General features: G+C 47.1%; 2 protein-coding genes across 3 annotated transcripts in view; one reads left to right on the forward strand and one right to left on the reverse strand.

Annotated features, from left to right (window-relative positions):
• The window catches only part of siah1 (siah E3 ubiquitin protein ligase 1), a 15,289-nt gene extending 13,549 nt beyond the window's left edge, over positions 1-1,740 (forward strand). For both annotated transcript variants that reach the window (XM_048972669.1, XM_048972668.1), the window contains exon 3: positions 1-1,740. This exon is cut by the window's left edge and continues 145 nt beyond it. In XM_048972669.1, coding sequence (XP_048828626.1) covers positions 1-706 — 706 coding nt within the window. In that variant the 3' untranslated portion in view covers positions 707-1,740.
• A 1,914-nt stretch (positions 1,741-3,654) lies between these two features.
• On the reverse strand, positions 3,655-25,809 carry lonp2 (lon peptidase 2, peroxisomal). The gene is made up of 15 exons (XM_048972656.1): positions 25,476-25,809; positions 24,365-24,593; positions 23,463-23,594; positions 23,257-23,379; positions 22,623-22,786; positions 22,255-22,349; positions 19,911-20,169; positions 18,570-18,711; positions 15,391-15,541; positions 14,759-14,885; positions 13,875-14,023; positions 5,950-6,065; positions 5,114-5,321; positions 4,700-4,890; positions 3,655-4,607 (listed from the first exon to the last, which is right to left on the reverse strand). The coding sequence occupies exons 1-15, from the start codon at positions 25,706-25,708 to the stop codon at positions 4,377-4,379; spliced, it is 2,550 nt and encodes an 849-aa protein (XP_048828613.1). The 5' UTR covers positions 25,709-25,809; the 3' UTR covers positions 3,655-4,376.
• Between the last annotated feature and the right edge of the window lies 1 nt (position 25,810).

Raw genomic sequence — 25,810 nt, forward strand, 5'->3', positions numbered from 1 at the left:
GCTGCCACCCATTCTCCAGTGCCAGAGCGGCCACCTGGTCTGCAGCAACTGCAGGCCCAAGCTCACCTGCTGCCCCACCTGTCGTGGGCCTCTAGGCTCCATCCGTAACCTGGCCATGGAGAAGGTGGCAAACTCAGTGCTGTTTCCCTGCAAGTACGCATCATCAGGCTGCGAGGTTACACTGCCCCACACAGAAAAGGCTGAGCACGAGGAGCTGTGTGAGTTCCGGCCCTATTCCTGCCCTTGCCCTGGAGCATCCTGCAAGTGGCAAGGCTCGCTGGATGCAGTGATGCCTCACCTGATGCATCAGCATAAGTCCATCACCACTCTGCAGGGTGAGGACATTGTCTTCCTGGCCACGGACATCAACCTGCCGGGCGCCGTGGACTGGGTCATGATGCAGTCCTGCTTCGGCTTCCACTTCATGCTGGTGCTGGAGAAGCAGGAGAAGTATGACGGCCACCAGCAGTTCTTTGCCATCGTGCAGCTCATTGGAACGCGCAAACAGGCCGAGAACTTTGCCTACCGGCTGGAGCTCAACGGGCACCGGCGGCGGCTCACCTGGGAGGCCACACCCCGCTCCATCCACGAAGGCATCGCCACCGCCATCATGAACAGTGACTGTCTGGTGTTCGACACCTCCATAGCACAGCTGTTTGCTGAGAACGGCAACCTGGGCATCAATGTCACCATCTCTATGTGCTGATTGTTATCCACTACAGATACAGATACTCACACAGTACAGGACGCTGTTAAAGGAAATGGGGGGGGGAAAAGGCCACCAAAAGCAGCTCAAACCCAGGGAATTCTCTGGTTGGTAATACCAAGAATATGGTTGGGTTATTTAATAAGTTTTGCTAACCAAACGTTCTCTAAAGTTGTTTTAAAATGACACTTTTGCAAAAAAAAAAAAAAAAAAATTTCAAGCTCAGATTTAGACTTATGCAAAAATTATTATATTAAATTCCAGTCCCCAACCCAGGGAAGAATCGTGTTTACCTGGAGTCAGTCAGTCACCAACACAACGTTTGCCTGCATGTTTGGGATTGTATTCAGGGACGGTAGGGAAGGTTTATTTTGAATACGAGTTTAAACTTGTGGGGCGTGACAGAAATGTGTTGGCATACATGTAAGTTCAAAGGTCAAGTACGTTGGGTTTGTTCTTCCCATAGATGAAATCTGAAAATGACCCTGCTTTTCATATTGCGTGCCTGCATCCCAGTCTACTCCTATTTTGTCCACTTCAGATTCATGAGGTTTTGAAGTGTGGGTGACTGGCTGAAATCATCATTAATCTGGCACTCCTGAATAAGTGCAAAAGTGTTTGCCCATACCACTGAACATGCAGGGGACGATTTGTAGAATTGCATAGATGATATTGTTGTCATTTTTGTAATGAATTTTAAAAAGGAACGAAACAGCTGTGGTTCATCTTCAGTGTTTTCTGGACTGTACGTGTGTGTTGTTCGGTTTTGTCTTTGTTACAGGAACACAAAGTGCAGAAGCGGGTTTCGGACATGCAGAACTGCTCCTCCTCGCAGCCGCCCTCTACATGTTTGACTAACTCATCCTTTTTTGTGTCGCCATCGTTTTGTCTTCAGATGATGATCTTCAGGTTTCCTGAAGTTTTTTTTGGCACTCTCCTCCCTCTGTGGTAGGTCGGTTCCATGGAACACTAAAGAAATTGTCTTCGTTATTTTGTTAAAAACTGGAAAATGGTTATTAAAATGATCAAATTTACTGGTTTTGTGCAACTTGATGATTATTTCTGCTGAAATGGTTTGCATTGCACTGAATTGAGATAAAGAAATGTCATTTCATTCGCTTTCAGGAAAATAAATCAGGAAGAGGCTTTGGGGAGGTTGGGTGTTGTATAGTCAAACTCTGTGGCAATATCATTCCCGAAACCTGTAATCTATGATTGTTGGTGGCAGCCTCAAGGAATCCATTACAGTTTACAGGACCGATACACGGGGGACTGATGGGTGGAATTTCAGCTACTGCACATCTCTGAAGGACAGTCATTACCTTTTATGGGGAAAAAATTGTGATCAATGTATGCCTCCACTTTGCTGGAACGAACATTTGTGCACAGTGGCCTGCCGCACCACAGCCACTAGAGCTGAACGATATTGGAAAATGTTCAAAGTCGCATTGTGACTTTCAGGAGATTTATAAAGCACAAAAATTTGTTACATTTACCCAAAGTAAGTTCTATTTAGCTATAGTTTATCCATCAGTAGAGATTGTGAAATAAGCTGGAAGTTTTGCTGAAGCAGTCGTGGCGAGAGATCATTGTTTTTGTGTATACCTATCTTTTTTGCTTTTCTCCTCTTCAGTAATTTTTGTTAAATTTCTCACCGACGTCTATGACTGAGTCCAACAGCAAGGACAAAAATGATGACGACTGGCCCAGAATGTGCCGCAAACTATCTAGCATGTGAAATGTCAGTGTAATCTAAAATGGAACAAGTTCAGGAACCTGAATTTCCTGGCCAGGTAACTTTTGTACTTCCTAGCCACCTTAGTGTGTTTTTCTACCGCACAACAATAACTGTGACTTATGTGAAAGGTTCATAGGTTAAACTTCACATTTAAGTTTCATATGCAAAATAAACACTGCAAAACAATAACAAGTTATCAGTTAAGGGGAGGCGGGGGATCAAATGCAGTGTTCGAAAATACAGGACAAATTGCGTCCCGTTTTTGTTCAAAATAGAACAGCATTATATTTATCATTTATTTATGCGACCCGTGACCTCTTTATAATTCATTATTAAATTTGGCCAGCAGATCAATCTTTCATTTTACACCAAATAAAGAATGTAACATTAAATGTATTAATGAATAAGGGAATAATGTCGAGATACAAAAATAGTCTGCTCCCTTTTTGCTCTAGTACTTTCTTTTCCCCGTACTTCTGCATAACTTCCAAGTGCTGATGCTTGTGGCCAACGAGTCAGAAAGTTTGACTTCACAGCCCTACCCCAGTAGTTCGAACGACGAAGTACCTACACCATCTTACCACCGCTCTAGAACATGGGTGGCAAACCTGATCCAAGGAGAGCTGCTGGGGGTGTGGGAGTTTGGAATGACCTCTCAATCAGCCAATAATAAAGCAGTGGTTTTGGGGACCCGCTGTTATTGGCTAGTTGAAAGGTCATACCAAAAGCCTGTGACCTCAACGGCTCTCCATCGCTCAGGTATGCCACCCCTGCTCAACAAGCTCTCATGTTAAGGAAATCCTGCCTCTACCCTGTGTGTGTGGAATTGGTATGCTCTCCCCATAGCAGCCATATTAGTTTAGAAGGGCAGTCCAAATAGGTTTAGCTGACTGGTATCTATGAAGTGCCCCTAGGATATGATTCTGCGTGTTTGTGCCCTGTGCTGCTTGGGAAAAACTGCAGGTTATCCAGACCAGAAAAAGCAGTTGGAAAATATTCGTGATCAGCCAGCTGATGACGGTGTTTGTGTGAAGCATGACCATCCTTGTGGGGTTGTGGTGTTTTCAGCAGTTGTCATTTTTATGAAGGTGATTCACATGGTTGTCACTGTTTGCATATTTTTGCATGCATATTACACCGCATGTTGTCTAGCATCAACGAGGCCACAAGTCCTTTTGGATAAATAATACGTGTGCATGAAATAGACAAGTCATGTCATACAATTTATTAGTTCCAAACATTAGCGTGAACAACACCGGCGTGCCCGGCTACACTGCTCTCCTGTTAATCAGCAATAAGCGGGCTACTCCAGCTTCTCCTTAGTTTTCCCATTAATTAAGGCCACAGTCATGGCAAATCTAGCATTTAGGAATTTAAATTTCCTCAGCTACTGAAACACCTTCTCTAGAAGCTTATTTTCTCCTTTTTCGAGGAGGAAAGCGAGATTGAAAAGCAATCTGATTTTTTCATTGTTAATTTCGTCAGTTTAAGGACAGCAACAGAACTCAACCACATACTGAGCTGTACATCAAGGCTAAGAGAACCCATGTCCCTGAATCATGAGTAACCCAGCAGCCAGAATCACACAGCCATTTCACCAAGCAAGCAGGCGTCTGTCCAGGTCGTGGACGTTAGACGTCAGTCATTCGGAAATGGAGCCACCATGCTTGTGTGTTTCATTCAGAGAGAGCAGCACACCATTAGCTTTGAACCTACATCTTTAACAATTTGCCTCCATCTCAAATACTTCGATTTACAGCTGACTGACGTGATAAATTTATCACAGAAACTTCATAGAAAAACTCGGTTTAATGCCATGACTTACCCTGGTTCCTTCAAAAGGCCAGGCTGTTGTGGCTTAATATTACACTACTCCCAAGGTAAAGGCACTGGGCTGCACATGGTAAGAGGCTCTACATTTCACCAGAACTCTCAAAGCTTGCTAACAAGGGCTGGTGGTAGGTGAGACGGCTGAGTCCCACAGAAGCCTCCGTCGAAGGCAGCGTTGAGGACCTCATCCAGTGAGCTGGCTGCCACGAACTCCAGGTGGGTCCGCACGTGAGCTGGGATCTCCTCCAGGTCCTTCTCGTTCCGCTTCGGCAGGATGATGCGGCTTATGCCTGCCCTGTGTGCCGCCAGCACCTTGTCCTTGATCCCACCCACCTAGGGCAGGAAACACGGTCAGATTGGTGGTTAATGCGTTCATTTCCCTGCAAGCCATCCCAGGGCTGGGTGTCGCCGTGCGACCCTCTCACCGGAAGCACGAGGCCCCTCAGAGTGATCTCCCCTGTCATGGCCACGTCGGAGCGCACCAGCCGTCCGCTGAACAGTGAAGCCAGACACGTCACGATGGTGACCCCAGCTGACGGGCCGTCCTTGGTGACGGCACCAGCCGGGAAGTGCAAGTGGACATCTGTTCCCTCCAGGGGGTCAGCCCCCCCTGCCACTATATGACAAATTGCCAGTATTTATAAATATATGAAGAATCACCATGAAATCTCTCTATTTCAGCAAGACAAAACAACCTTGTATAGTATAACTACAACAACAAGGATTGTTCTAATGTAAGTACTGCTAAGATGGTATTCATATTTACAGACATTTATGGTCTATAGTAATGTAAACCAGATTCATACTAATGGTTTCTGAATACACAGGTTTCCACTAACTATTGGTCAGTTGGTAGGTTTTGGCATTGCTCCTCAGCCAGCTGATGGCCAGATGGGCAGACTCCTTCATGACATCACCCAGCTGGCCCGTGAGTGTGAGCTGGCCGTCCCCCTCCATGCGGCTGGCCTCCACAAACATTATCTCCCCGCCCAGGGGCGTCCAGGCCAGCCCGATGGCCACCCCAGGGAGCGTCAGACGTTCGGACACCTGACACCAGAGAGAAGGGGTTCGCTTACAAAGAGAAGCACATAGTGAGGACCAGCAGTGGCGACGAAGAGGTTAAGAACAGACCACAGCGCTAAGGGAAAAGGAAGTCCACAGAACTCAGCCAAAACACATTCCAACCCCTGCTGTGAGTGTAGCCCTTTCCTGGAGCCCCAATGCACACCCCCCACCCACAGCAAAGGCTGCGCAGCGACACCACTAATAGTGAAAGGAATGTTCAGGGAAGTACTCAGCACACATGGGGGTCTGTTCTTGTAAGTTCCTTTGTAGCTTCTGCTAATCCTGTTATGCTAATGATGGATAATAATATGAATGAGCAACTGGGAGAGAACGAGAGCGAAGAATCCCCACGAACAGACGCTTCAACCAGCAGAACATGGAGAACCTAGCTGGTACTATGCTGCAAAGTACACAACCGCCATACTCTGCAAAGTTACGAAAAATCTAACAAGGTTTAGGTGACCCTGAACTGTGAACTCTAAACGGAGAGAAAAAAGGCTAAAATTGTAGGATCTGGGGAATTCCCTCCATGCATTAGAAATGGAGGTGGAACTAAACTCTTTGCTGTGATCACAGACTTGATCCTTTCTGTATACCATTCCCATCTCACCTCCATTTCGAAGACTGGAGGTCCCAGGATGTCCTTCAGAGCCTGGCGGTCGATGACAATGGGCATCTCAGGGGGCAGGGCTAGATCCCCCAGAGCTCCACTCTTCTTCTCTTGATCTGGGACGGAGGGACAGACATAGACATCAGGAAGGTCAGCAGACGCTGATGTGAGACTGTTACAGGTTTATTGCCTCCACCAATGCATTCGCACTACACTGCGACAACATGGATGAAGAACAGGGCGGAGGCGGGAGGACCAGACAGGAAAGAATGTGAAGAAAATATACAGAAAACCAGAGAGCCAAGTGATGGAGATGGGAATAAGTAAATTAATACAATTAGTTTCACCCTTCAGCAAGCAGACCTGCCACACATTTTCCCAAGACCTTGAAGAATGCTGAACAGGAAGAGGCCGGTTTTCCTGAAATGCTTGGCGTTCTTTTGAACCGCAGTTCCACAAATCAATCCCTGCCAAAACCCCGCTTCCTGACCACCTACCCCCCCACCCCTCGAAACAGCGAGGAGTAAGAGAGACGAACCCCCAGGCCTGTCATTTAACAGCTGTCGCCGGTCTTCATGCCCACCTCCTGGCAGCTGAGAGAGACTCACACATTATAATGTGCGCCAATAATGTCACCGTTACCTGGCAACAGAGCCAGGACAACACAAAGACAAGGGAAATGGTTAAGCCCCTACTCCATTCTTCCCTGTACACAGGGGAGCAGGAAGATGGGGGGGGGTGTGATTCCATATGGCCTTACTTTGCCACGGCTTCCAGGATACTACTACACCGCCATCATAAACAAACCACCACCACCCCCCAGCCAGCCCAGCTGCCAGCTTGAAAGCAGCTCCTCCTATTACACAGGCTGCATTGCTGGAGCAGCTGGTCTGGGAGGCCGGCATGTGGTCACAAGGCTGTCTGGCCGTCTGCCCCATGTATGCCAACCGTGATCACCAGCCCCCCTGCACCCACCATAGCCTCACTGTAGACTAGGAATGGTGTAGCTGCCACCGGCCTGCAGAGGGGCAAATATCCCCCGAAATGTGAAAAAAAAATATTAGATGGAAACACACTTCTACGTGGTTGTTTCTCAGAGGTTGGGCTTGGCCCCTTAGTTCCAGTGATGGGAACTCTTTATGCTGCAGCATTCAAAGCCATTCTGGACAATTTCATGCTCCCAACATTGTGAGAGCAGTTTGGGGATGGCCCCTTCCTAATCCAACATTGACTGCGCACCAGTGCACAAAGCAAGGTCCATAAGGACATGGATGAGCGAGTCTGGTGTGGAGGAACTTGACTGGCCTGCACAGAGCCCTCACCTCAATCCGACAGAACACCTTTGGGATGAATCAGTGCGGAGACCCCAAGCCAGGCCTTCTCGTCCAACATCAGTGCCTGACCTCACAAATGCTCTCCTGGAAGAATGATTAAAAATTCCCATAAACACACCTTGTGAACAGCCTTCCCAGAAGAGTTGAAGCTGTTATATCTGCAAAGGGTGGGCCAACTCCATATTAAAGCCTATGTATTAAGAATGGGATGTCATTAAAGTTCATGTGTGTGTAAAGGCAGGTGTCCCAATTCTGAGGGGCCACATAGCAAGTTGAGTCTGAACCGGATCCGGGTAAAAAGTTGTTCAGAAATCGCCACAGAGCCGTAAACCGGATCTGCTCTGACCCGTATGTGTTTGAGAGTCAAAATTACGAAGAGATGAACCCCAAATGGGACTGGTGAGTGGCTCAGTGGGCTAAGTCGCTGTGCTTGTGATCGGAAAGTTGAGGTTGGCGGTTCAAGCCCGCCCTCAGCTGGATGGATACAGGGTGGGTCCTTGGATGCGCTGGCTGACCCTGCAGTGTGGTGGTGTGTGGAGTGTGCAGTGTGGAGTGTGTGAGAGAGAGAGGAGCAAGAGAAGAGAGAGAGAGAGCAGGATCAGTCAGTGTGCTCAAGGGCCTGCCCTGTAACTATTCCACTGAGGGCAGGCTTGAGCACACTGACCTGATCACAAGCACAGAGATTAGCCACTCACCACCCTTTTTTTCAGAAAAAAAAATATATATATTTTTTGCGATTCACACTCATGTCCCACCTGCCTCTCTGTGGCCCCTCCTCCATGGCAACTCTACCAAGGCTGGATTCGAACCAGCAACCATCTGATCACAGATGCAGAGGCTTAGCCTGTAGCGCCACTCACCATCCCTACTTGTACACTGTTTTTCGTATATATGTCTTTTTTTCCCTATCTTGCCAAATAAAGGATTCACATACATGTACTACCTATCTCTTCTGCCAAGGCTGGGCTTGAACCAGCAACCTTCTGATCACAGATACAGAGGATTAGCCTGCAGCGCCACTCACCACTTCTGCTACAATGCACTGTTTTTCGTATATATGTTTTTTTTCCCCTAACTTGCCAAATAAAGGATTCACACACATGTGCCACGTATCTTCTCTACCAAGGCTGGATTCGAACCAGCAACCATCTGATCACAGATGCAGAGGCTTAGCCTGTAGTGCCACTCACCATCCCTACTTGTACACTGTTTTTCGTATATATGTCTTTTTTTCCCTATCTTGCCAAATAAAGGATTCGCATACATGTACCACCTATTTCTTCTTCCAAGGCTGGGCTTGAACCCGCAACCTTCTGATCACAGATACAGAGGCTTAGCCTGCAGCGCCACTCGCCACCCCTGCTTCAATGCTCTATTTTTCGTATATATGTCTTTTTTTTTCCCCTATCTTGCCAAATAAAGGATTCACACACATGTACCACCTATTTCTTCTTCCAAGGCAGGGCTTGAACCCACAACCTTCTGATCACAGATACAGAGGCTTAGCCTGCAGCGCCACTCGCCACCCCTGCTTAGATACTCTGTTTTTCGTATATATGTTTTTTTTCCCTATCTTGCCAAATAGATTCACATACATCTCTACGTGTTGGAGTTAAGGCTGTTGCTCTAGGGTCTGTGCTGTGACTATTCTGCTAAGGCTTGAACCAGAGATCTCCTCGATCGTAAGCACGGTCGCTCAGCGCATTGCGCCACCATCCATTCTCAAAAACAGATACTGGTCTGCCCGAGGCTTGAACCAGGGACCTTTTCGACCGCAGGTACGGTCACTCTGCGCGTCGCGCCACCATTGATCCTCTGACTAACCGCCGTTAAGGGTTCATGATGATGATCTGCCGGGTGAATGATGCAAAAACAGATACTGTCCTGCCTGTGGCTTGAGCCAGGGACCTTCTCAATCGCAGGTATGGTCACTCAGCGCGTTGCGCCACCATCCATCCCCTGTCCATCCCCTGCAGTCGAGGAGCTCCCTGGTTCAAGCCTCGGTCAGAGTAGTAGCTGTTTTTGCGTCACGTCACCCAGCACATCATCATCATGAACCCTTAACGGTGGTTGTTTAGAGGATGGATGGTGGCACAACGTGCTAAGTGACTGTGCTTGAGATCGAGGAGGTCCCTGGTTCAAGCCTCACCAGAGTAGTATCTGTTATTCCGCCTTAGCAGAATAGTCATAGTGCAGACCCTAGAGCAACAGCCTTAACTCTAACACATAGAGATAGGTGGTATATATATATGTGTGTGTGAATCTTTTTGGCAAGATAGGGAAAAAAACATATATACGAAAAACAGAGTATCTAAGCAGGGGTGGCGAGTGGCGCTGCAGGCTAAGCCTCTGTATCTGTGATCAGAAGGTTGCGGGTTCAAGCCCAGCCTTGGAAGAAGAAATAGGTGGTACATGTGTGTGAATCCTTTATTTGGCAAGATAGGGGGAAAAAAAGACATATATACGAAAAATAGAGCATTGAAGTAGGAGTGGCGAGTGGCGCTGCAGGCTAATCCTCTGTATCTGTGATCAGAAGGTTGCAGGTTCAAGCCCAGCCTTGGAAGAAGAAATAGGTGGTACATGTGTGTGAATCCTTTATTTGGCAAGTCAGGGAAAAAAAAAACATATATACGAAAAATAGAGCATTGAAGCAGGAGTGGCGAGTGGCGCTGCAGGCTAATCCTCTGTATTTGTGATCAAAAGGTTGCTGGTTCAAGCCCAGCCTTGGCGGAAACAATAGGTGGCACATCTGTGCGAATCCTTTATTTGGCAAGTTAGGGAAAAAAAAGACATATATACGAAAAATAGAGCATTGAAGCAGGAGTGGCGAGTGGCGCTGCAGGCTAATCCTCTGTATCTGTGATCAAAAGGTTGCTGGTTCAAGCCCAGCCTTGGCAGAAACAATAGGTGGCACATCTGTGCAAATCCTTTATTTGGCAAGTTAGGGAAAAAAAAGACATATATACGAAAAACTGTGTACAAGTAGGAATGGTGAGTGGCGCTGCAGGCTAAGCCTCTGCATCTGTGATCAAAAGGTTGCTGGTTCAAGCCCAGCCTTGGCGGAAGCAATAGGTGGCACATCTGTGCAAATCCTTTATTTGGCAAGTTAGGGAAAAAAAAGACATATATACGAAAAACTGTGTACAAGTAGGAATGGTGAGTGGCGCTGCAGGCTAAGCCTCTGCATCTGTGATCAGATGGTTGCTGGTTCAAATCCAGCCTTGGCAGAGTAGCCAGAGAGGAGGGGCCGCAGAGATGGAGGAGGGGCTGCAGAGATGGAGGAGGGGCCACAGAGATGGAGGAGGGGCCACAGAGATGGAGGAGGAGCCACAGAGAAGCAGGTGGGACATGAGTGTGAATCACCAAAAAAAAAAAGAACTTTTTTTTTTTTCCAAAAAAGGGTGGTGAGTGGCTGATCTCTGTGCTTGTGATCAGGTCAGTGTGCTCAAGCCTGCCCTCAGCAGAACAGTTACAGGGCAGGCCCTTGAGTACACTGACTGATCCTGTTCTCTCTCTTCTCTCACTCCTCTCTCTCTCACACACACACACACACACACACACACACACACACACACACACACACACACACACACACACACACACACACACACACACACACACACACACACACACACACTCCACACCACACTGCAGGGTCAGCCAGCACATCCAAGGACCCACCTTGTAACCACCCTGCTGAGGGCGGGCTTGAACCGCCAACCTCAACTTTCCGATCACAAGCACAGCGACTTAGCCCACTGAGCCACTCACCAGTCCCACTTGGAGCTCATCTTTTCGTAATTTTGACTCTCGAAACATACGGATCAGAGCAGATCCAGTTTACGGATCTGTGGCGATTTCTGAACAACTTTTTACCCGGATCCGGTTCAGACTCAACTTGCTATGTGGCCCCTCAGAATTGGGACACCTGCCTTTACACACACATGAACTTTAATGACATCCCATTCTTAATACATAGGCTTTAATATGGAGTTGGCCCACCCTTTGCAGATATAACAGCTTCAACTCTTCTGGGAAGGCTGTTCACAAGGTGTGTTTATGGGAATTTTTGACCATTCTTCCAGGAGAGCATTTGTGAGGTCAGGCACTGATGTTGGACGAGAAGGCCTGGCTCGGGGTCTCCGCACTGATTCATCCCAAAGGTGTTCTGTCGGATTGAGGTCAGGGCTCTGTGCAGGCCAGTCAAGTTCCTCCACACCAGACTCACTCATCCATGTCCTTATGGACCTTGCTTTGTGCACCGGTGTGCAGTCAATGTTGGATTAGGAAGGGGCCATCCCCAAACTGCTCTCACAATGTTGGGAGCATGAAATTGTCCAGAATGGCTTTGAGTGCTGCAGCATAAAGAGTTCCTATCACTGGAACTAAGGGGCTAAGCCCAACCTCTGAGAAACAACCACGTAGCAGCGTGTTTTCCATCACTGCATCCGACGCTTTGCATTGCACTTGGTGACATGGCCTACCACTTTGTGGCTGAGTTGCTGTCATTCTTCCACTTTGTGATAATGCCACTAACAGTTCACCATGAAATATTTAGTAGTAAAATTTCACAAATGGACTTATTGCACTGGTCTGCAGTATCACGAAACCACACTTGAATTCACTGAGTTCCTGTTCGACATTCCACCATCTGATACCATGCCCCCCCCCCCCCCCCTTACTGGCTAGGCACCTCATCCTTTAAAATGGATACACGCCAGCCCCTCCAACACATGATGGGCGTATACTGTACAAGAAGTTTTACGATCTATACATCTTCAAATGCTACGTATTTCATTGCAGGGGTGAACCCATGTAGTACTTAAACAGCATCGGTCTCCTCTAGTGTAAGAACCTGGTCTTTGATAAACCTCAGGACAGGGCCCCCAAGTCTTATGAAAGGTCTTTAAGGACCATCCAATTCTAGTGGCCGTTAGGGAAATGAGGAAACAACTTTTGCACAAAGTGTCTGCTTTGAAACAGATGAATGAAACAGATGTTTCTTTGGCATGTTATGCTTCACTGATAGGATTGTGACTGTTGCAAACACCCCATCCTCATATAAACTATTAATAGTGTTGAGCCAATTTCTTTTCTGGCCATTTAAGGCAGCTAAAGTTTTTTTTATACCTTTAAACATTAATAAAAGCCGTTAATGTCTTTTCTTTAAAATTTACAAGTCTATTTTGTTTGGTTTTTCGCAATAAGTTAGTATGTTTTGGGGTCTGACTACACAAGAACCCAGCTTACACATCACGGTCCTATACTTTCACCAACCTAAAGTTAAACTCTAAAGCCCCTGAACACCGGTGTGTGTGCGTAAATAACTAAGGTTTTATTCTGTCAAAGTTTTTAAAAATGAGTTTTTTTATGCTTGTCATTAAATGCTGCTTAATAGTTCCTATCCAGTGTTGCTCCCCCAGAGACAGTTGCTAGTCCATATAATGCTAGACCATATAATTTCGCACTTGAAACATGATGACAGGGCTTTTAAAAAGCCCTGTCATAACATTTAAGTAATAAAACAATTTAGCTGCATTTTGTTAGTTGTATTTTAAAAAAGATGCCCCCAGTTTATGATTAATTTAATAGCTGTAAGAACTAGTGAGCGGTATTTAGCAACATACATCAAAAACATCTTCAACATTCCAATATGGAAGGTAACCGACAAAGTTTTCAAGCAGATTTCATAAAACAAGACACGGCAAAGAGAGCGTTCGATTAGGAGATGGCCCGCACGTACTGTAGTCCTGGATTGGAACTATAGTGAGCGGTATTTAGCTACGTACTTCAAAAACATTTTAAAAACATTTGTCGTGTTTGTCAATGCGTTATTTTCTAAATCCCTTTCTTCTTTTAAAACGACATGTTGTATGTTAATTGGTTTCGTTTGTGCTTGTTTAAACTCAGCATTTGCTCTTCTGCTTCTTTCAGGCATGTTTGTGCTTGTGTAAATTCCACCTGCTTTTCTTTCTTTTAAAATAACGCTGAAGTTTTTCTTCTTTAAAACTTGGTGCTTTCTTTTAAAATACGCCGTAGCGCTTGTGCCTACTAACAACATATGGCGGTGGCCGGACAGACCCCGCTGGATGTGTATTACATTGATCCTGCCATATATTTGATTATTCCTTAAAAACATAATTAAAAATAACACATAAATAAATACATGTAATGTATTTTCATTCTATTAAAGTTTAACGGCATCCCTTATCTCCCAAACCATATGGCCCCCTATCGGCAGCATGTGGCATATGCATGTATGATACCATATATGGAGATAACCTCTCGACTAATCAGAATAAGGGATACGCCCCTCCCACATATGACATCATAGAAGGGGGAGAATTAAGCTCCGCCCAAGGTACCAACTAATATTTTTTTAATGTGCACAATTACCAACCACTACCCCAAGAGGAGCACGCCTCGGTGAGAGCCACACACACTGCCTTGCAGCCTCACCTCCAGCCTCGGTGAGAGCCACACACACTGCCTTGCAGCCTCACCTCCAGCCTCGGTGAGAGCCACACACACTGCCTTGCAGCCTCACCTCCAGCCTCGGTGAGAGCCACACACACTGCCTTGCAGCCTCACCTCCAGCCTCGGTGCCGGTGCTCTGCTCGCCCTTGGTGGACGCTCCTGGCTTGGCCGCCTTGTGGCCTTCAGCCACCTTCACGGCTACTGCCCGGCAGATGGCCCCGTACTTCCTCTCCAGGGACCGTACACCTGCCTCCCGTGTATATCTGCCAGGACAAGAGGGCAGGTGGTGTGTAAGGAATTTTTGACACCGCATACTGGTAGCTGTAATGCTGAATAAGTAAGTTTCCTTCTAACCAAGACTCCAGAGGGATACCATTTTGCAAGGCGAACCCGCCCTCCCTCGCCCCCTTCAACCCCCCCTCCCTCGCCCCCTTCAACCCGCTTTTCCTCGCCCCTCATTCCCTGTAATTCATCATCCAGTCTACAGCTCCAACCCTTCCAGTTTCTTTCTAGTATAAACATCAGTTGTGTTTTTGTGTCACTGTTGCCAGATAAAATACATCCTACAAGAAAATGCTATTGATCCTTTTCACTCCTGTCTTTTAAACAATAAAACCATCATACTGTCAGAAGACCGTTGTTCAACTTGAGCTTTCAAAGTTTGGCCACATCAGCTCTTTCCAAAGTAAAACATCTACCACAAGCATCATTAGTAATAAAGATCAGATGGGGTGTGTGTATATACTGGTTTGTCAACGTTGTTGTAAAATGTCTCCGAAGAGTAGAGAACACAAAAAGAATTATACAACAAGCCTGAAAAAAAACCTGAAATGTCACTAGGATATCATCACACAAACATACCTTCTATATAAAACTGTCTGCTTAAAAGGTAATGATACTCTTTGAATATTAGCCTCATTGTGACATACGTAACACAACACCCAAGTTAACACGCCGCATATGTCATTGTGCATTTGCATGCGACAGAGCGTACATACCTGCCGATGATGTCCAGCGTAGTGTCCTGGGGTATCTGGACTTGCTGGGGAGTGAGTCCGTGCTGCTCCAGCTGATGGGGAATCAGATGGCGGTGAGCGATCTCCACTTTCTCTTCTTGGGTGTACCCTGCAGCACGCAGCACAGTACTGTCACACACACCGAAGGTTCAGCACACGACGCTCATTCAAGCTGCGCAGACGTTCGGCTGACTGCAAGCATGGGAGATACGCCACATGAGGACCAGAGAACTTCAGCCACTGACCGCGAGAGAACCAACCCAGACCTGCACTGCTGAGACGGGGCTCAGTCTGACCGGTGGACTGACTTTAACCGGTTCCACGGAGGACCGGTGTGGGTGCGGGTTTTACGGTTGACCTCTTCATCACCCAATAATAAAACAGTGATTCACAACTCCAGTCCAGGGGACCCACTTATTAGCTGGTGGAGAGCCCATCTTAACAGGTTACACCTATTATGTACACAAATGTGTCTGTGCATGCATGATCTAAAAAATTACTAGGGGAAAAACCGTGCACATCAAGTGAAACAAATGGAACACATTAAACTGCTGCTTAATTAACATGAAAATGAGCTGAGCTAATCACTAGCCCAGCACTCTGCGTGTCCTGACCTGGTACCTGGAGCACTTCCATCCTATCCAGGAGGGCAGGAGGGATGGTTGCCGTAGTGTTTGCCGTGGCGATGAAGAGAACTTGGGAGAGGTCAAAGGGCACGTTAAGGTAGTGATCAGTGAAGCTGTGGTTCTGCTCTGGGTCTAGAACCTACATCAAAGCAACAAAAAAACGACAACAACAACAATCAGGACTCGGTAACAAAACCTAAAAGAGAAGTTAGCAGTAAGAGCAGCACAGAGAGCAGAAACTCTCCCAGAAACACAGCAAAGCCTCCCACACACATTCGTACAGCAGACAAACAATGTACCTCCTAAGACGACATATTTTAAGCTTTCAGTTCAAACTTAACCCTAACTCAGATTTATTAATCATTTATTAATCCTCTTCAGAAATAAAACCGCAAGAGCAACAGTGTCAATTCACTCACGTGCAAAGAAATCTTTAATAAAAGATTCATTTACATTTACTGTATTTATCCAAAGCAAAATACGTTTTTGAGAAAGTCCCTGTAGCAACTGAGGCCGTCTGCAAGCAAACTGAGGGTCTCTCAATCACAGGCACAGTGTCCTAACCCACTGAGCATCACACCAGCCCCAAAATTTGATATGTAACCAAGTTTCATGTCACCAAGCGTGAGTACAAGTAAACTGCAAATAAGTATTAAGGTCCCTACTAGTGTTTCTGTTCAGTCAATACACTTCACTTCTCAGAATGATAAAACTATGAGTATTCATTACTCAAAGCGTGTTACATAACACCTTCAGTCACCACAGACACACAGAAATGGCCCTTTCCTACTGCCACTAACCAGTACGCAACCAGTACCACGAACTGGCGCTTTTCCATTCCGAAGCATGCAAGCCATACGCGAGCGGAACCGTGCTGTAATGGTCCAGCTACTAGCAATGCTGAAAGCACAACCAAACCAAGCTGGCTGCGTCACCACCACCTGATTGGTCAATAAACTAGCCGAAAAGCAGTGTTCTGTGCATGGATTATCTGAAACAAAATGCATGTAATTCTTCAGATCATTCATTATTAGAAGTATTGCACATCGCAAGTTGCCGGTGCATTCCCCAAGCTCGGAACTTGAAAACTGCCAACCACCTACTTTAAAAAAGTACTATAGAACAGCTGAATGGAATGGATTTGTAATGCATGTTTATGCAAACGAATGCTAATTCTGCTAGCGTTTTATTTGGTGATTCTCACAGACATGCTGGTGGAAATCAGCACACAGTAAAAAATAACAACTGCATAAAGTAAATCATGATATACTCAGTGTGAATAGTAAGTGTCTCTTTAGTTTAATATCACTGTCGCTCTCTAAAACAAGCAACATCATTACCGAGCCAACCTTTCTGCAGTGGAAAACCGAAGTGAGCTGGAACCGTGCTGTAACTAGTCTCTCTTTGAGGTATGGCTCTGGTACTGCTGGGTTCCTGTATGCCAGTGGATACCAGAAATGAAATGAACCATAGGATGGGAATTTCCTTGTCCCATACTTCCCATTCCTACTGAAATGAACAATACACACATTAACTGATGTTTACATTTTTATTCTCTCCACGTTGGTCACTGCTGCCGAAATCCCCGCCACTGTTTCCCCTGCAGTATCAGTGCCCCCCCCCCACCAACAAAGCCCTGACTAACCCACACCCTGTACCCTCATCTGTCCCTTCCTTCCTTAAATCCCCCCCAAAACAGGAAAAGTGCAGCACAGTCCAGAAAGATAACCGAAGCAGGGAATGATCACTACAGAATGGCAGTGTGGATCTTCACCACATCCCACCAGCCAACACTCAGTGACTCAGCATACGAGCGAATGTCCTTACTGTTTATTTTTAGTGTAAATCTTATGGGACTCTATCCGGCACTCATTTTCATAATAGCTTGTTTTATACTTCCTAATGCCCTCTGCCAGGGGCAAATGGAACAAAGAAGGGAGACTGGGTGGAAAAAAAAAAATTCCACATCAGATTTGGCCCTGGTTCACAGTGCGAGGTGTGGGCCCCTTCGCTCTCAGATCAGGGCTCACGTCAGCAAGCGGGAGGATGACGGCTCAGACAACAAAGCCGGTGAGATAAAAGGCCTTCATGCGCCAAGACGAGTCTGCGTGAGGCCGTCTGCAAGCAAAGTGCACTCTGGTGATTCACTGCGGCTTTATGAGCAACGTGAGATTTTGCCGTCTGGCGGGGTGGTGGGGTGGGTGGGATATATACTGTCTAGTATGATAAGCAAAGATACAGTACAGAGTCCACGTGAGCACGTTTACACCCCTTGGTTTCATTGTCTGTGCAAAGAGATAACATCTCGACAGCTATCATTACAGTAAATCACTATGCTGAGGTATCCGACTACCTGCATTGTTAGCAGAGGTAGACACGAGCACATGGGTATCTCTCCACACCCACGGGGCCACCTGGCTACACCCTTGCAGTTTTGGTCCCCTTCATCTAACCCCAGATGTTTGGCTCCCCTCCAGGAAAAAGCAGAAAGACTGATGCAAGGCCGAGGCGATACGAGCTGGCGAGGTCTGCGAGCCAGACGGTCTAGTGTTGGAGGAGTATCTCATTATGGACAGAGGTGTAGAGTTCAGGTCCAGAAAGTACAAATCCAGACCAAGGTTTTGTTTCAGCCAAACAGCTGAGTCCTCTGTGACTGTGATTCTTTATACTCAACTGGTTTGTTGAGTATAAACCTTGGTATGGAGTCGTACTTTCTGGACCTGAACTTTACACCACTGTCTGTAATGGAGTACTTTTGTTAGTAACTTCCCCAACGCTTGTCTGATGTCAGGATTTTTTCCGGTCATGCAAACTTGGGTTTGTTTATTCAGCTTATGGTATTTGGGTAATATTTGCCTCTGCCAACAGAAGATGCACGCGACCTGTCACAACTCAAAAACTCAGACACTGAAGACGTCACCCAATCTCCCCACCTGAGCAGTTGGCCTACATCGTAAAACCTAGAAGGTCAGTATCCGCTCTTTGCGGTCTGACCTTCTTTGATAGCCTAGTTAGTTAATCAGGTCTGCATCCTGACCTCCCCTTGATCACACAGTTACAAGCAGAGCTGAGATTTCTTTATTAATCAGTCACTCCTCATTATCAGCATTCTACATGCTCCAAACCCCTTCTTCCACCTTAAACATCTTAGGTGTTTCTCAGCTCACCTCCAGCAGGGCGGCGGCTGGGTCTCCCTGCAGGCTCTTGCTCAACTTGTCCACCTCGTCAAGCAGGAACACTGGGTTGTTTACCCCCACGGCCTTCAAGCCGTTAATAATACGGCCAGGCATGCTGCCCACGTAGGTGCGTCTGTGGTTGGGAGAACATGGCAGAATCAGGGGGGGTTCATGCAGCTTTTTCCCTGAGAGCCTGTCAGGACTCAGGGCCAAAGACTGCAGTCAGAGGTGGAAAGTTCAGGTCCAGAAAGTTCAAATCCAGAGCAAAGTTTTATTTCAACCGACTAGTTTAGTATAAAGAGTCACAGTTACAGAGGAATCAACTGGGTGGTTGAAACAAGACCTTGGTCTGGATTTGTAAATTCACAGTAAATAATTACAGAGCAATAAAGATCAGCAAAAAGATGTGACTCATATATTGAGTCAACATATATTGTTAAGTCATTTCAGGTAATCAACCGATCTCTCAGAGACACGAACTCCCGACAGCTTTCAAGGGGGTAACAAACCTTAGCTAGACAATTCTGAGCACCTGAAGGCCAGGTAAGATGAACGTACATGTAACCAAAGAGTACAGGCTCCTTTAAGGCTACAGGGACCTGTACAGGGATGGTCTCCGTAGCGACACAGAAATCAGAGTCACGCTCCTTATTAGGTCATTAATAATGACTCCTCATTTTCCTTCTCAGATTGCGACCTACATTTCAGGTCAGCGTGTGATCTTTCATCTCTCTGACCCCATCCACACTGTGCCGCTGGCCTGCTTTTTTTTTTTTTTTTGGTGGGGGGGCAGCTAGGCACATGGTGCTGGGGTACCAGCATATCTGGCCTGCAGAGACACCTTTTGACCCAGACAGATGGACCGATCAACTTTCATTTTGAAACAGAACTGCTGCCACAAAATGAACGCCCTCTGTCGCTGGTCACACCTTCAGCCACAACATCATGACCTTGTAGGACGTTTAATTTACATATGACTGGGCAGGCAACAGCTACTACCCTCCCCATATTCTGTCCCCTAAATCCTAACGTCTTTTCCAGCCAATGACACTTGAGCTCCCTGGTGCTTTCTGGCCCCTGCCATGCCCACCCTCAGCCTTTCATCATGCCGATGAAATCACTATACCGACAACGGGTATAGCATCTTAACCCGCTCCCACAGGTGAGGAAAGCAGCACGAAGCCTTTTATTACTGTCAAAGTAGCACAGGGACACAGGGGTGCAGCACAATTAATAACAGCTGGGCAGAATGGGAGCAGTTCGGGCAGAGAGACTGAGAAACACAGGCAGGACAGCAGGCGGGACGCCAGCGATGGAGGGGCAGTGTCGCACCTGTGGCCGCGTATGTCGGACTGGTCGCAGACACCCCCCAGGGCGATGCGGTGGAACTCTCTGCCTAGCGTGCGGGCGATGGAGCGGCCCACACTGGTCTTGCCCACGCCCGGCGGCCCCACAAAGCACAGGATGGGCCCCTTGAGGGCACTGCGAAGCTGGCGCACAGCCAGGTACTCCAGCACGCGCCGCTTCAGCTTCTCCATGGCGTAGTGGTCACTGTCCAGCAGGGCACGGGCAGCCCGGATGTCCAGGCAGTCTGCGGAAAGGGGGGAGGGGAGGGTTAGGAGAAGACAGGAAGGGGGCCTATAGGGGCCTGTAGAAACAGCAGCTAAACTCCCCGAATTTCATTTTACTTTTCCTTTATGCTGTGCGATGATTTGCAAAACTGGTCAGCCTTAGAGCATGTAAACAAGTGGGGGGGGGGGGGGCACACAAACGTGTTGGAGTAGAACATCATGATCCAGCCTGAAGATGTACATCTTTACATCGTTACGGAGGCGGACACAAATAACAAAAGAGCAGGCTTACCTGCCCCCATGTGCCTGGGGGGGGAGGAGTCTTAGAGGCACGATGCAGACAGGAGATAAAGCTGAGAGAGCATGTGCATGTGCACAGACAGACAGGACCTGCCTCTAAGCAACACACCGATGCCAGTCACGAGAATGCATTCACAGCCATATTACAGGGGAGATCAAAGCATTGCAAGAACTAAGCACAGAAAAAAATGGTGATTGTCTCCCTCTAGTGGTTGAAGGGCCAAATGATATAGAATCTAGACCTAGAAATGAACAAAACTAGAAGAGTAATAACACTACAAAAGATTCTATCACAAAATTTCTCCCATAAAGGATGGCCCTAGAGTAAGCTCATCAAAAGTGTATGAATTTATCTGGCTGGCAATGCATGCTGGGTACATCGCAGGCTAATGACACATTAACGGAATCGTCTTTCATTTTCTTACGATCTCTTACATAATGTGCAAAGCAGAGATTTTGACCTGATGTGACTCTGAAGCCTTCATGTACTTATTCGTGAAACAGGAACCTACTGAAGATGAAGCTTAACCTAACGCTAAAATGTGTGCATTAATATTTCACCGGATCTGAAAACTGAGGCCTTGCCGCTTGTACTGTTTTTACAATAATGTCCCACATCATGTATGCTGAATTTGCGGGAATTATTAAAATTATGCACAAATCGCGAGATTCTGCCACAAATGTCAGGCCCTGTACCATGGAAACAAGACCTCACTTCAGGGTCCACTGTGATGCCCATCACTCTCCTGCACTCTGTTTTCTCCCATAAACACATACTAACTTTCCGGAAAGAATCACAACACACATAAAGTAGCGACTAGACAATCTTCTCCGAAAGACCCATAGAAGTAAATATAGGAGATTTACTGAATCTCTTCTTAGCAATAAATGAGACTTTCTGTCAGGGACATTTACAAACTAAATGATTCTGAGTTCCTGCATGGTAACTGATTAACTTATATTAACTTTATAGTGTTTTCCAAATAAATGGCAGGTCTGTCCCCGTTCGGCTTCTTACTCATTCTTATGCCCTGACAGCAAACATGGTGGGATGACGCTGTGTACTGCTGCAATATCAGCTTCACTATTTGTGCCATCAGTTAACGAAGGTAGCTGCAGTTTTCACAGTCACACGAGAATCTTTATGAAAATGAATGGACGAGACAGTTAAATTCCACCATTTCACATAAATGTGAAATTTATTTATTAACCGTTGGTTATGATATGGGGCGGCATGGTGGTGCAGTGGTTAGCACTGTCGCCTCACACCTCTGGGATCCGGGTTCGAGTCTCCGCCTGGGTCACATGTGTGTGGGGTTTGCATGTTCTCCCCATGATGTCGTGGGGTTTCCTCCGGGTACTCCGGTTTCCCCCCACAGTCCAAAAGCATGCTGAGGCTAATTGGAGTTGCTGAATTGCCCATAGGTGTGCATGTGTGAGTGAATGGTGTGTGAGTGTGCCCTGCGTTGGGCTGGCCCCCCATCCTGGGTTGTTCCCTGCCTCGTGGCAGAGGTATATATGAGATTATTGAGGGGGATAGTTACCCCCCATACCTTAACATTGGGAGGGACATGTCCCCCCCCACCCCAAATCTATGCCTCTGGTTATATCTCACATTACAAATTCAAGTGGTTAACCATTATATCACTCCTCATGCTACACAGCAAAGATCATCAAACTATCAGCAGGTTGATGAAATGCAGACTCACTTTGCCACGTACACAAACAGCAGAGCACACATCACATGCACCACGCTAATGATGAATGACGCAGGAGGTATCTGCTCAGCCACTGCGGTCAGTCACCTGTGGTTGATTTACTCCAAGGCAGCTCCACCATCAGCTCCAGGTAATTACGCGTCAGAGCATATTCAGGCATGGACTGCGGCATCTTCTTCAAGCTGCTCATGGGGCAGGACAGGACAGGACAGGACAGGACATTGTTATTGTTACTGTACATATATAATGAAACTAGCTTTGCATTCTCTAACTCCTGGGACATAAAATTCCAAAGGTAAAAAAAAGTGCAAGCCTTTAACTACCCTGTCACCTGCTGGTCATATATGTCATGTGTTCAAGAATTTGAATTTCTAGAAGTCTGTGCAGGGTCAACCAGCAGCACTGGTATGAGGTGGCAAACAGGTTGGGAGAGCACAGGTCGGACTGGATGGTACCGTTTGAGCTCCTTCAAGCAGACACGCAATGCTGCCTCCGGCATGTTGGCGGTTCTAACCCGCTTCTCCAGCAAGGCCACATCATCGCTGTCCTCTTCCTCCCCGTCGTCCTCTATAGAGAACTGTCCGCCTGGAAAGACCCCTCCCCTTCGAACGGGCACCACCTGTGGGAACAACAAATGAGTGGAGGAGACCATGCAGAGAGAGAGAGGCAGAGGATGGAAGTGTTGGCAACAAAAGTGAAGAGGGTAAAAACAGGCGGTGAAAGACCCGAGGTGGAAAGTTCAGGTCCAGAAAGTAAAAATCCAGACCAAGATTTTGTTTCAACCAGCCTCCTGAGTCCTCTGTGACTCTCTACACTCAACTGGTTGCTTGAAATAAAACATTGGTGTGGATTTTTACTTTCTGGACCTGAAGTTCCTACCTCTGTCAAAGACACGTAAAGTGATGAATCTGTGTATTTTTGTTTCACGGCACTGGGCTGTTTCCATATCTTAATGACGCCAGATTCTTGCCTTTGTATCTCTTCCAAGTGCCAGCCAATCATTCTGAGCGGATTTCATGTGAGTGCGAGTCATGCATTCAGTAAGCCTGAGGGTGTGAGGAGGCAGGGCAGACGAGGACCATGTGGTACCCTCTTGTCGTCATCCAGTCTTGGCTTTCTGGTCTTCTGCAGCAACTTGAGTCCCTCGATCTGCCGGGTCAGCAGAGGCAGAGTCTTCTTGAAGCGCTCTTCCAGACTGACAGCATCCAGCACCTGAGTGCACATGACACACGGGTTGCGTAAGGCACACGGAATACGCATGCCTGTAACACGCATGTGTGCAGGCACCACCGTACCTCCAGCTTCTCTTTGTTGGACGCCTGGATCATCGACGTCAAAACATCAGGTAAGGTCTCTCTGGGAAGGCTGTCCAGCAGGCGCCGTAGCTTAGCAACCACAGGAACGGATATATCAAGCATGCCCACCAGCTGAGGAACGCAAGCAGAAGAGGAAGATGGGATATGGGAGGAGAACGCAAGGGATGAGAGCATAAATGTGGCATCTCAACAATGAGGTGAAACCAGAGGTATTCAAACTGAGGGGCATGTCGTCCCCCCCCTGCAACCTTTAGAAACATTAAAAAATACTGTGAACTATAATGTGAATTATATGCCTGTACACATTAAACGACGCTAACAAATTAAAAACTAATATAATTTGATTTCATAATTAAAGTTCATTTTTGGGTCACTGTGAGTGTGTGTGTGGAGGAGAGAGACAAAATAAAGTTTGAATGCCACTGATTTGAACACTACTGGTCGCGCAGCACTTGGATGGAAGAGGGGCACGGTTTACACGCAATGGATAAAATCACCATTACACAGAGGCTCTGTTTACACTTGGTTTTAAAATGTGTCTTGGGCAATACGGTCAGAAACGGACAAGGCTACATGAAAGTGAAACACACCACTAAGGCGCACTGTGATCTGATCACTCAAACCACTTGCCATGGTGGTCTGGGACGCTTTTGACCACTGGAGATTTTGGGCCCCACTGGAGATTTTGGGCCCCATGAAAGCATATCATACTGGGCCGCGAAGTCCAGAGCAATTCAGTTATTTTCCAAATTTCTTTAGGCCCCTGTCTCTCTCTCTCCTGTCACTCAGGGGCCCCTGGAATCATCCTAACGTCCAAGGTAGAACCTTCACTGGGTACACCTATATACACAGACAGGTCCGACCTCCAGAGACAGACCAACCTGCACAGCCGCTTGATAGAACCTCTTTGACAGCTCTCCGAGTTCTCCATGGCAGTCGGCAGTGTACTGCTCCAGCTTGTCCAGTTGCTGCACCTCCCCCATCGGGAAGGGCCGATCACGCAACAGCTGGATGACGCGGAAGCGACACAAGCCGGTGATCAGCAGCGTGTAGTGGGGCTTCGGCCAGTTACTGCCCACTACCTGCACGGCCAGCCCCGCCGTGCCAGTGCTGAAGGGAACATGGCACCGGTTTAGGAAAAAAAAACTGGCACCAGGAAACACCATCCATCCATTTTCCAAACCGCTTATCCTACTGGGTAGCAATGGGCACGAGGCAGGGAATAACCCATCGCAGGGCACACTCACCCCTACGGGCAATATAACAAGTCCAATATAACTGTGGGGGGAAACCGGAGTACCCGGAGGAAACCCCACGACGACATGGGGAGAACATGCAAACTCCACACACGTGTGACCCAGGCGGAGACTCGAACCCGGGTCCCAGAAGTGTGAGGCAACAGTGCTAACCACTGCACCACCATGCCGCCCCACAAATGCATGTTTAATATGATGTATAAGGTTTGTTTGCTACATTTAATGAAAGCAGAGCTTAGGGAATTTAAAGGCAACATGGAAAGAAAACAGGGGAAGGACGATTATGAAACTGCGACTTGGCAGGACCGGCCACGGCTAAAGTCCGCCTGGACTCATCGATTTTTCCAGAACGTTCTCCAAAGCACGGATCGCTCTTGCGCTTTACATTTCATTAATATGTGCATAAAACGTGTTTTTATTTGTATAAGTCTGGGTCTTTGTCAAGGTTTCATCAGGTCAACAAACGCGCACCGAGATGCAACTTCGTGGGCTCTCAAGCTGGATTTCTTGTTTGCCGATAAACTTTGAGTACAAAGTTCATGTCACCCCAAAGTAAAATAATAATAATAATAATAATAATAATAATAATAATAATAATAATAATAATAATAAATTCCATTATACCAATGGGACACTTCCGCTACAGGATGACACCAAAAACTAAAATGTCGCGTTATAGGTCTGAAACGTAACGTTGTCGGTGCCGTTGACTAACTGCCAGGACAGTGTCACCCACCCATGCAGGGTCGGCAGCTCCTCGGTATCGTGCTCCGGGTCTCTGCTGTTCGGAATAACCCCGATAATGGTGCTTTTTAGCGACGTCCCCTTCAGAAGCCTACTTTTTACCAGCTGCATGTTTCTCGCCGTGTCGACGCTGATGCGCATGGTGGAGCCCGGCAGCAGCACTCCTTCGTAGGTTAGCAGTAACGGCAGCCGAGCGGGGATCCTGATATCGCCGTTCGAGGACATTGTTGGGGTCGCGTTTCTCCGTCTCCGTGCCGTAAAAATCAAACGGCAGTTTATACGGCCACCGATTCAGCCCCCGACCGGCTGTGACGACAGAAGAAAAAC

The sequence above is a fragment of the Brienomyrus brachyistius genome, chromosome 13, assembly GCF_023856365.1.
Source record: "Brienomyrus brachyistius isolate T26 chromosome 13, BBRACH_0.4, whole genome shotgun sequence".
Lineage (NCBI taxonomy): Eukaryota > Metazoa > Chordata > Actinopteri > Osteoglossiformes > Mormyridae > Brienomyrus > Brienomyrus brachyistius.

Excerpts from the sequence above, each read along its gene's own strand:
- lonp2 (XM_048972656.1), bottom strand. The coding sequence starts at position 25,708 with ATGTCCTCGAACGGCGATATCAGGATCCCCGCTCGGCTGCCGTTACTG. Across the intron at positions 23,380-23,462 it reads CCAACAAAGAGAAGCTGGAG|GTGCTGGATGCTGTCAGTCT; the intron begins GTACGGTGGTGC and ends ATGTGCACTCAG. Across the intron at positions 20,170-22,254 it reads TTGGAGTAAATCAACCACAG|ACTGCCTGGACATCCGGGCT; the intron begins GTGACTGACCGC and ends CCCTTTCCGCAG.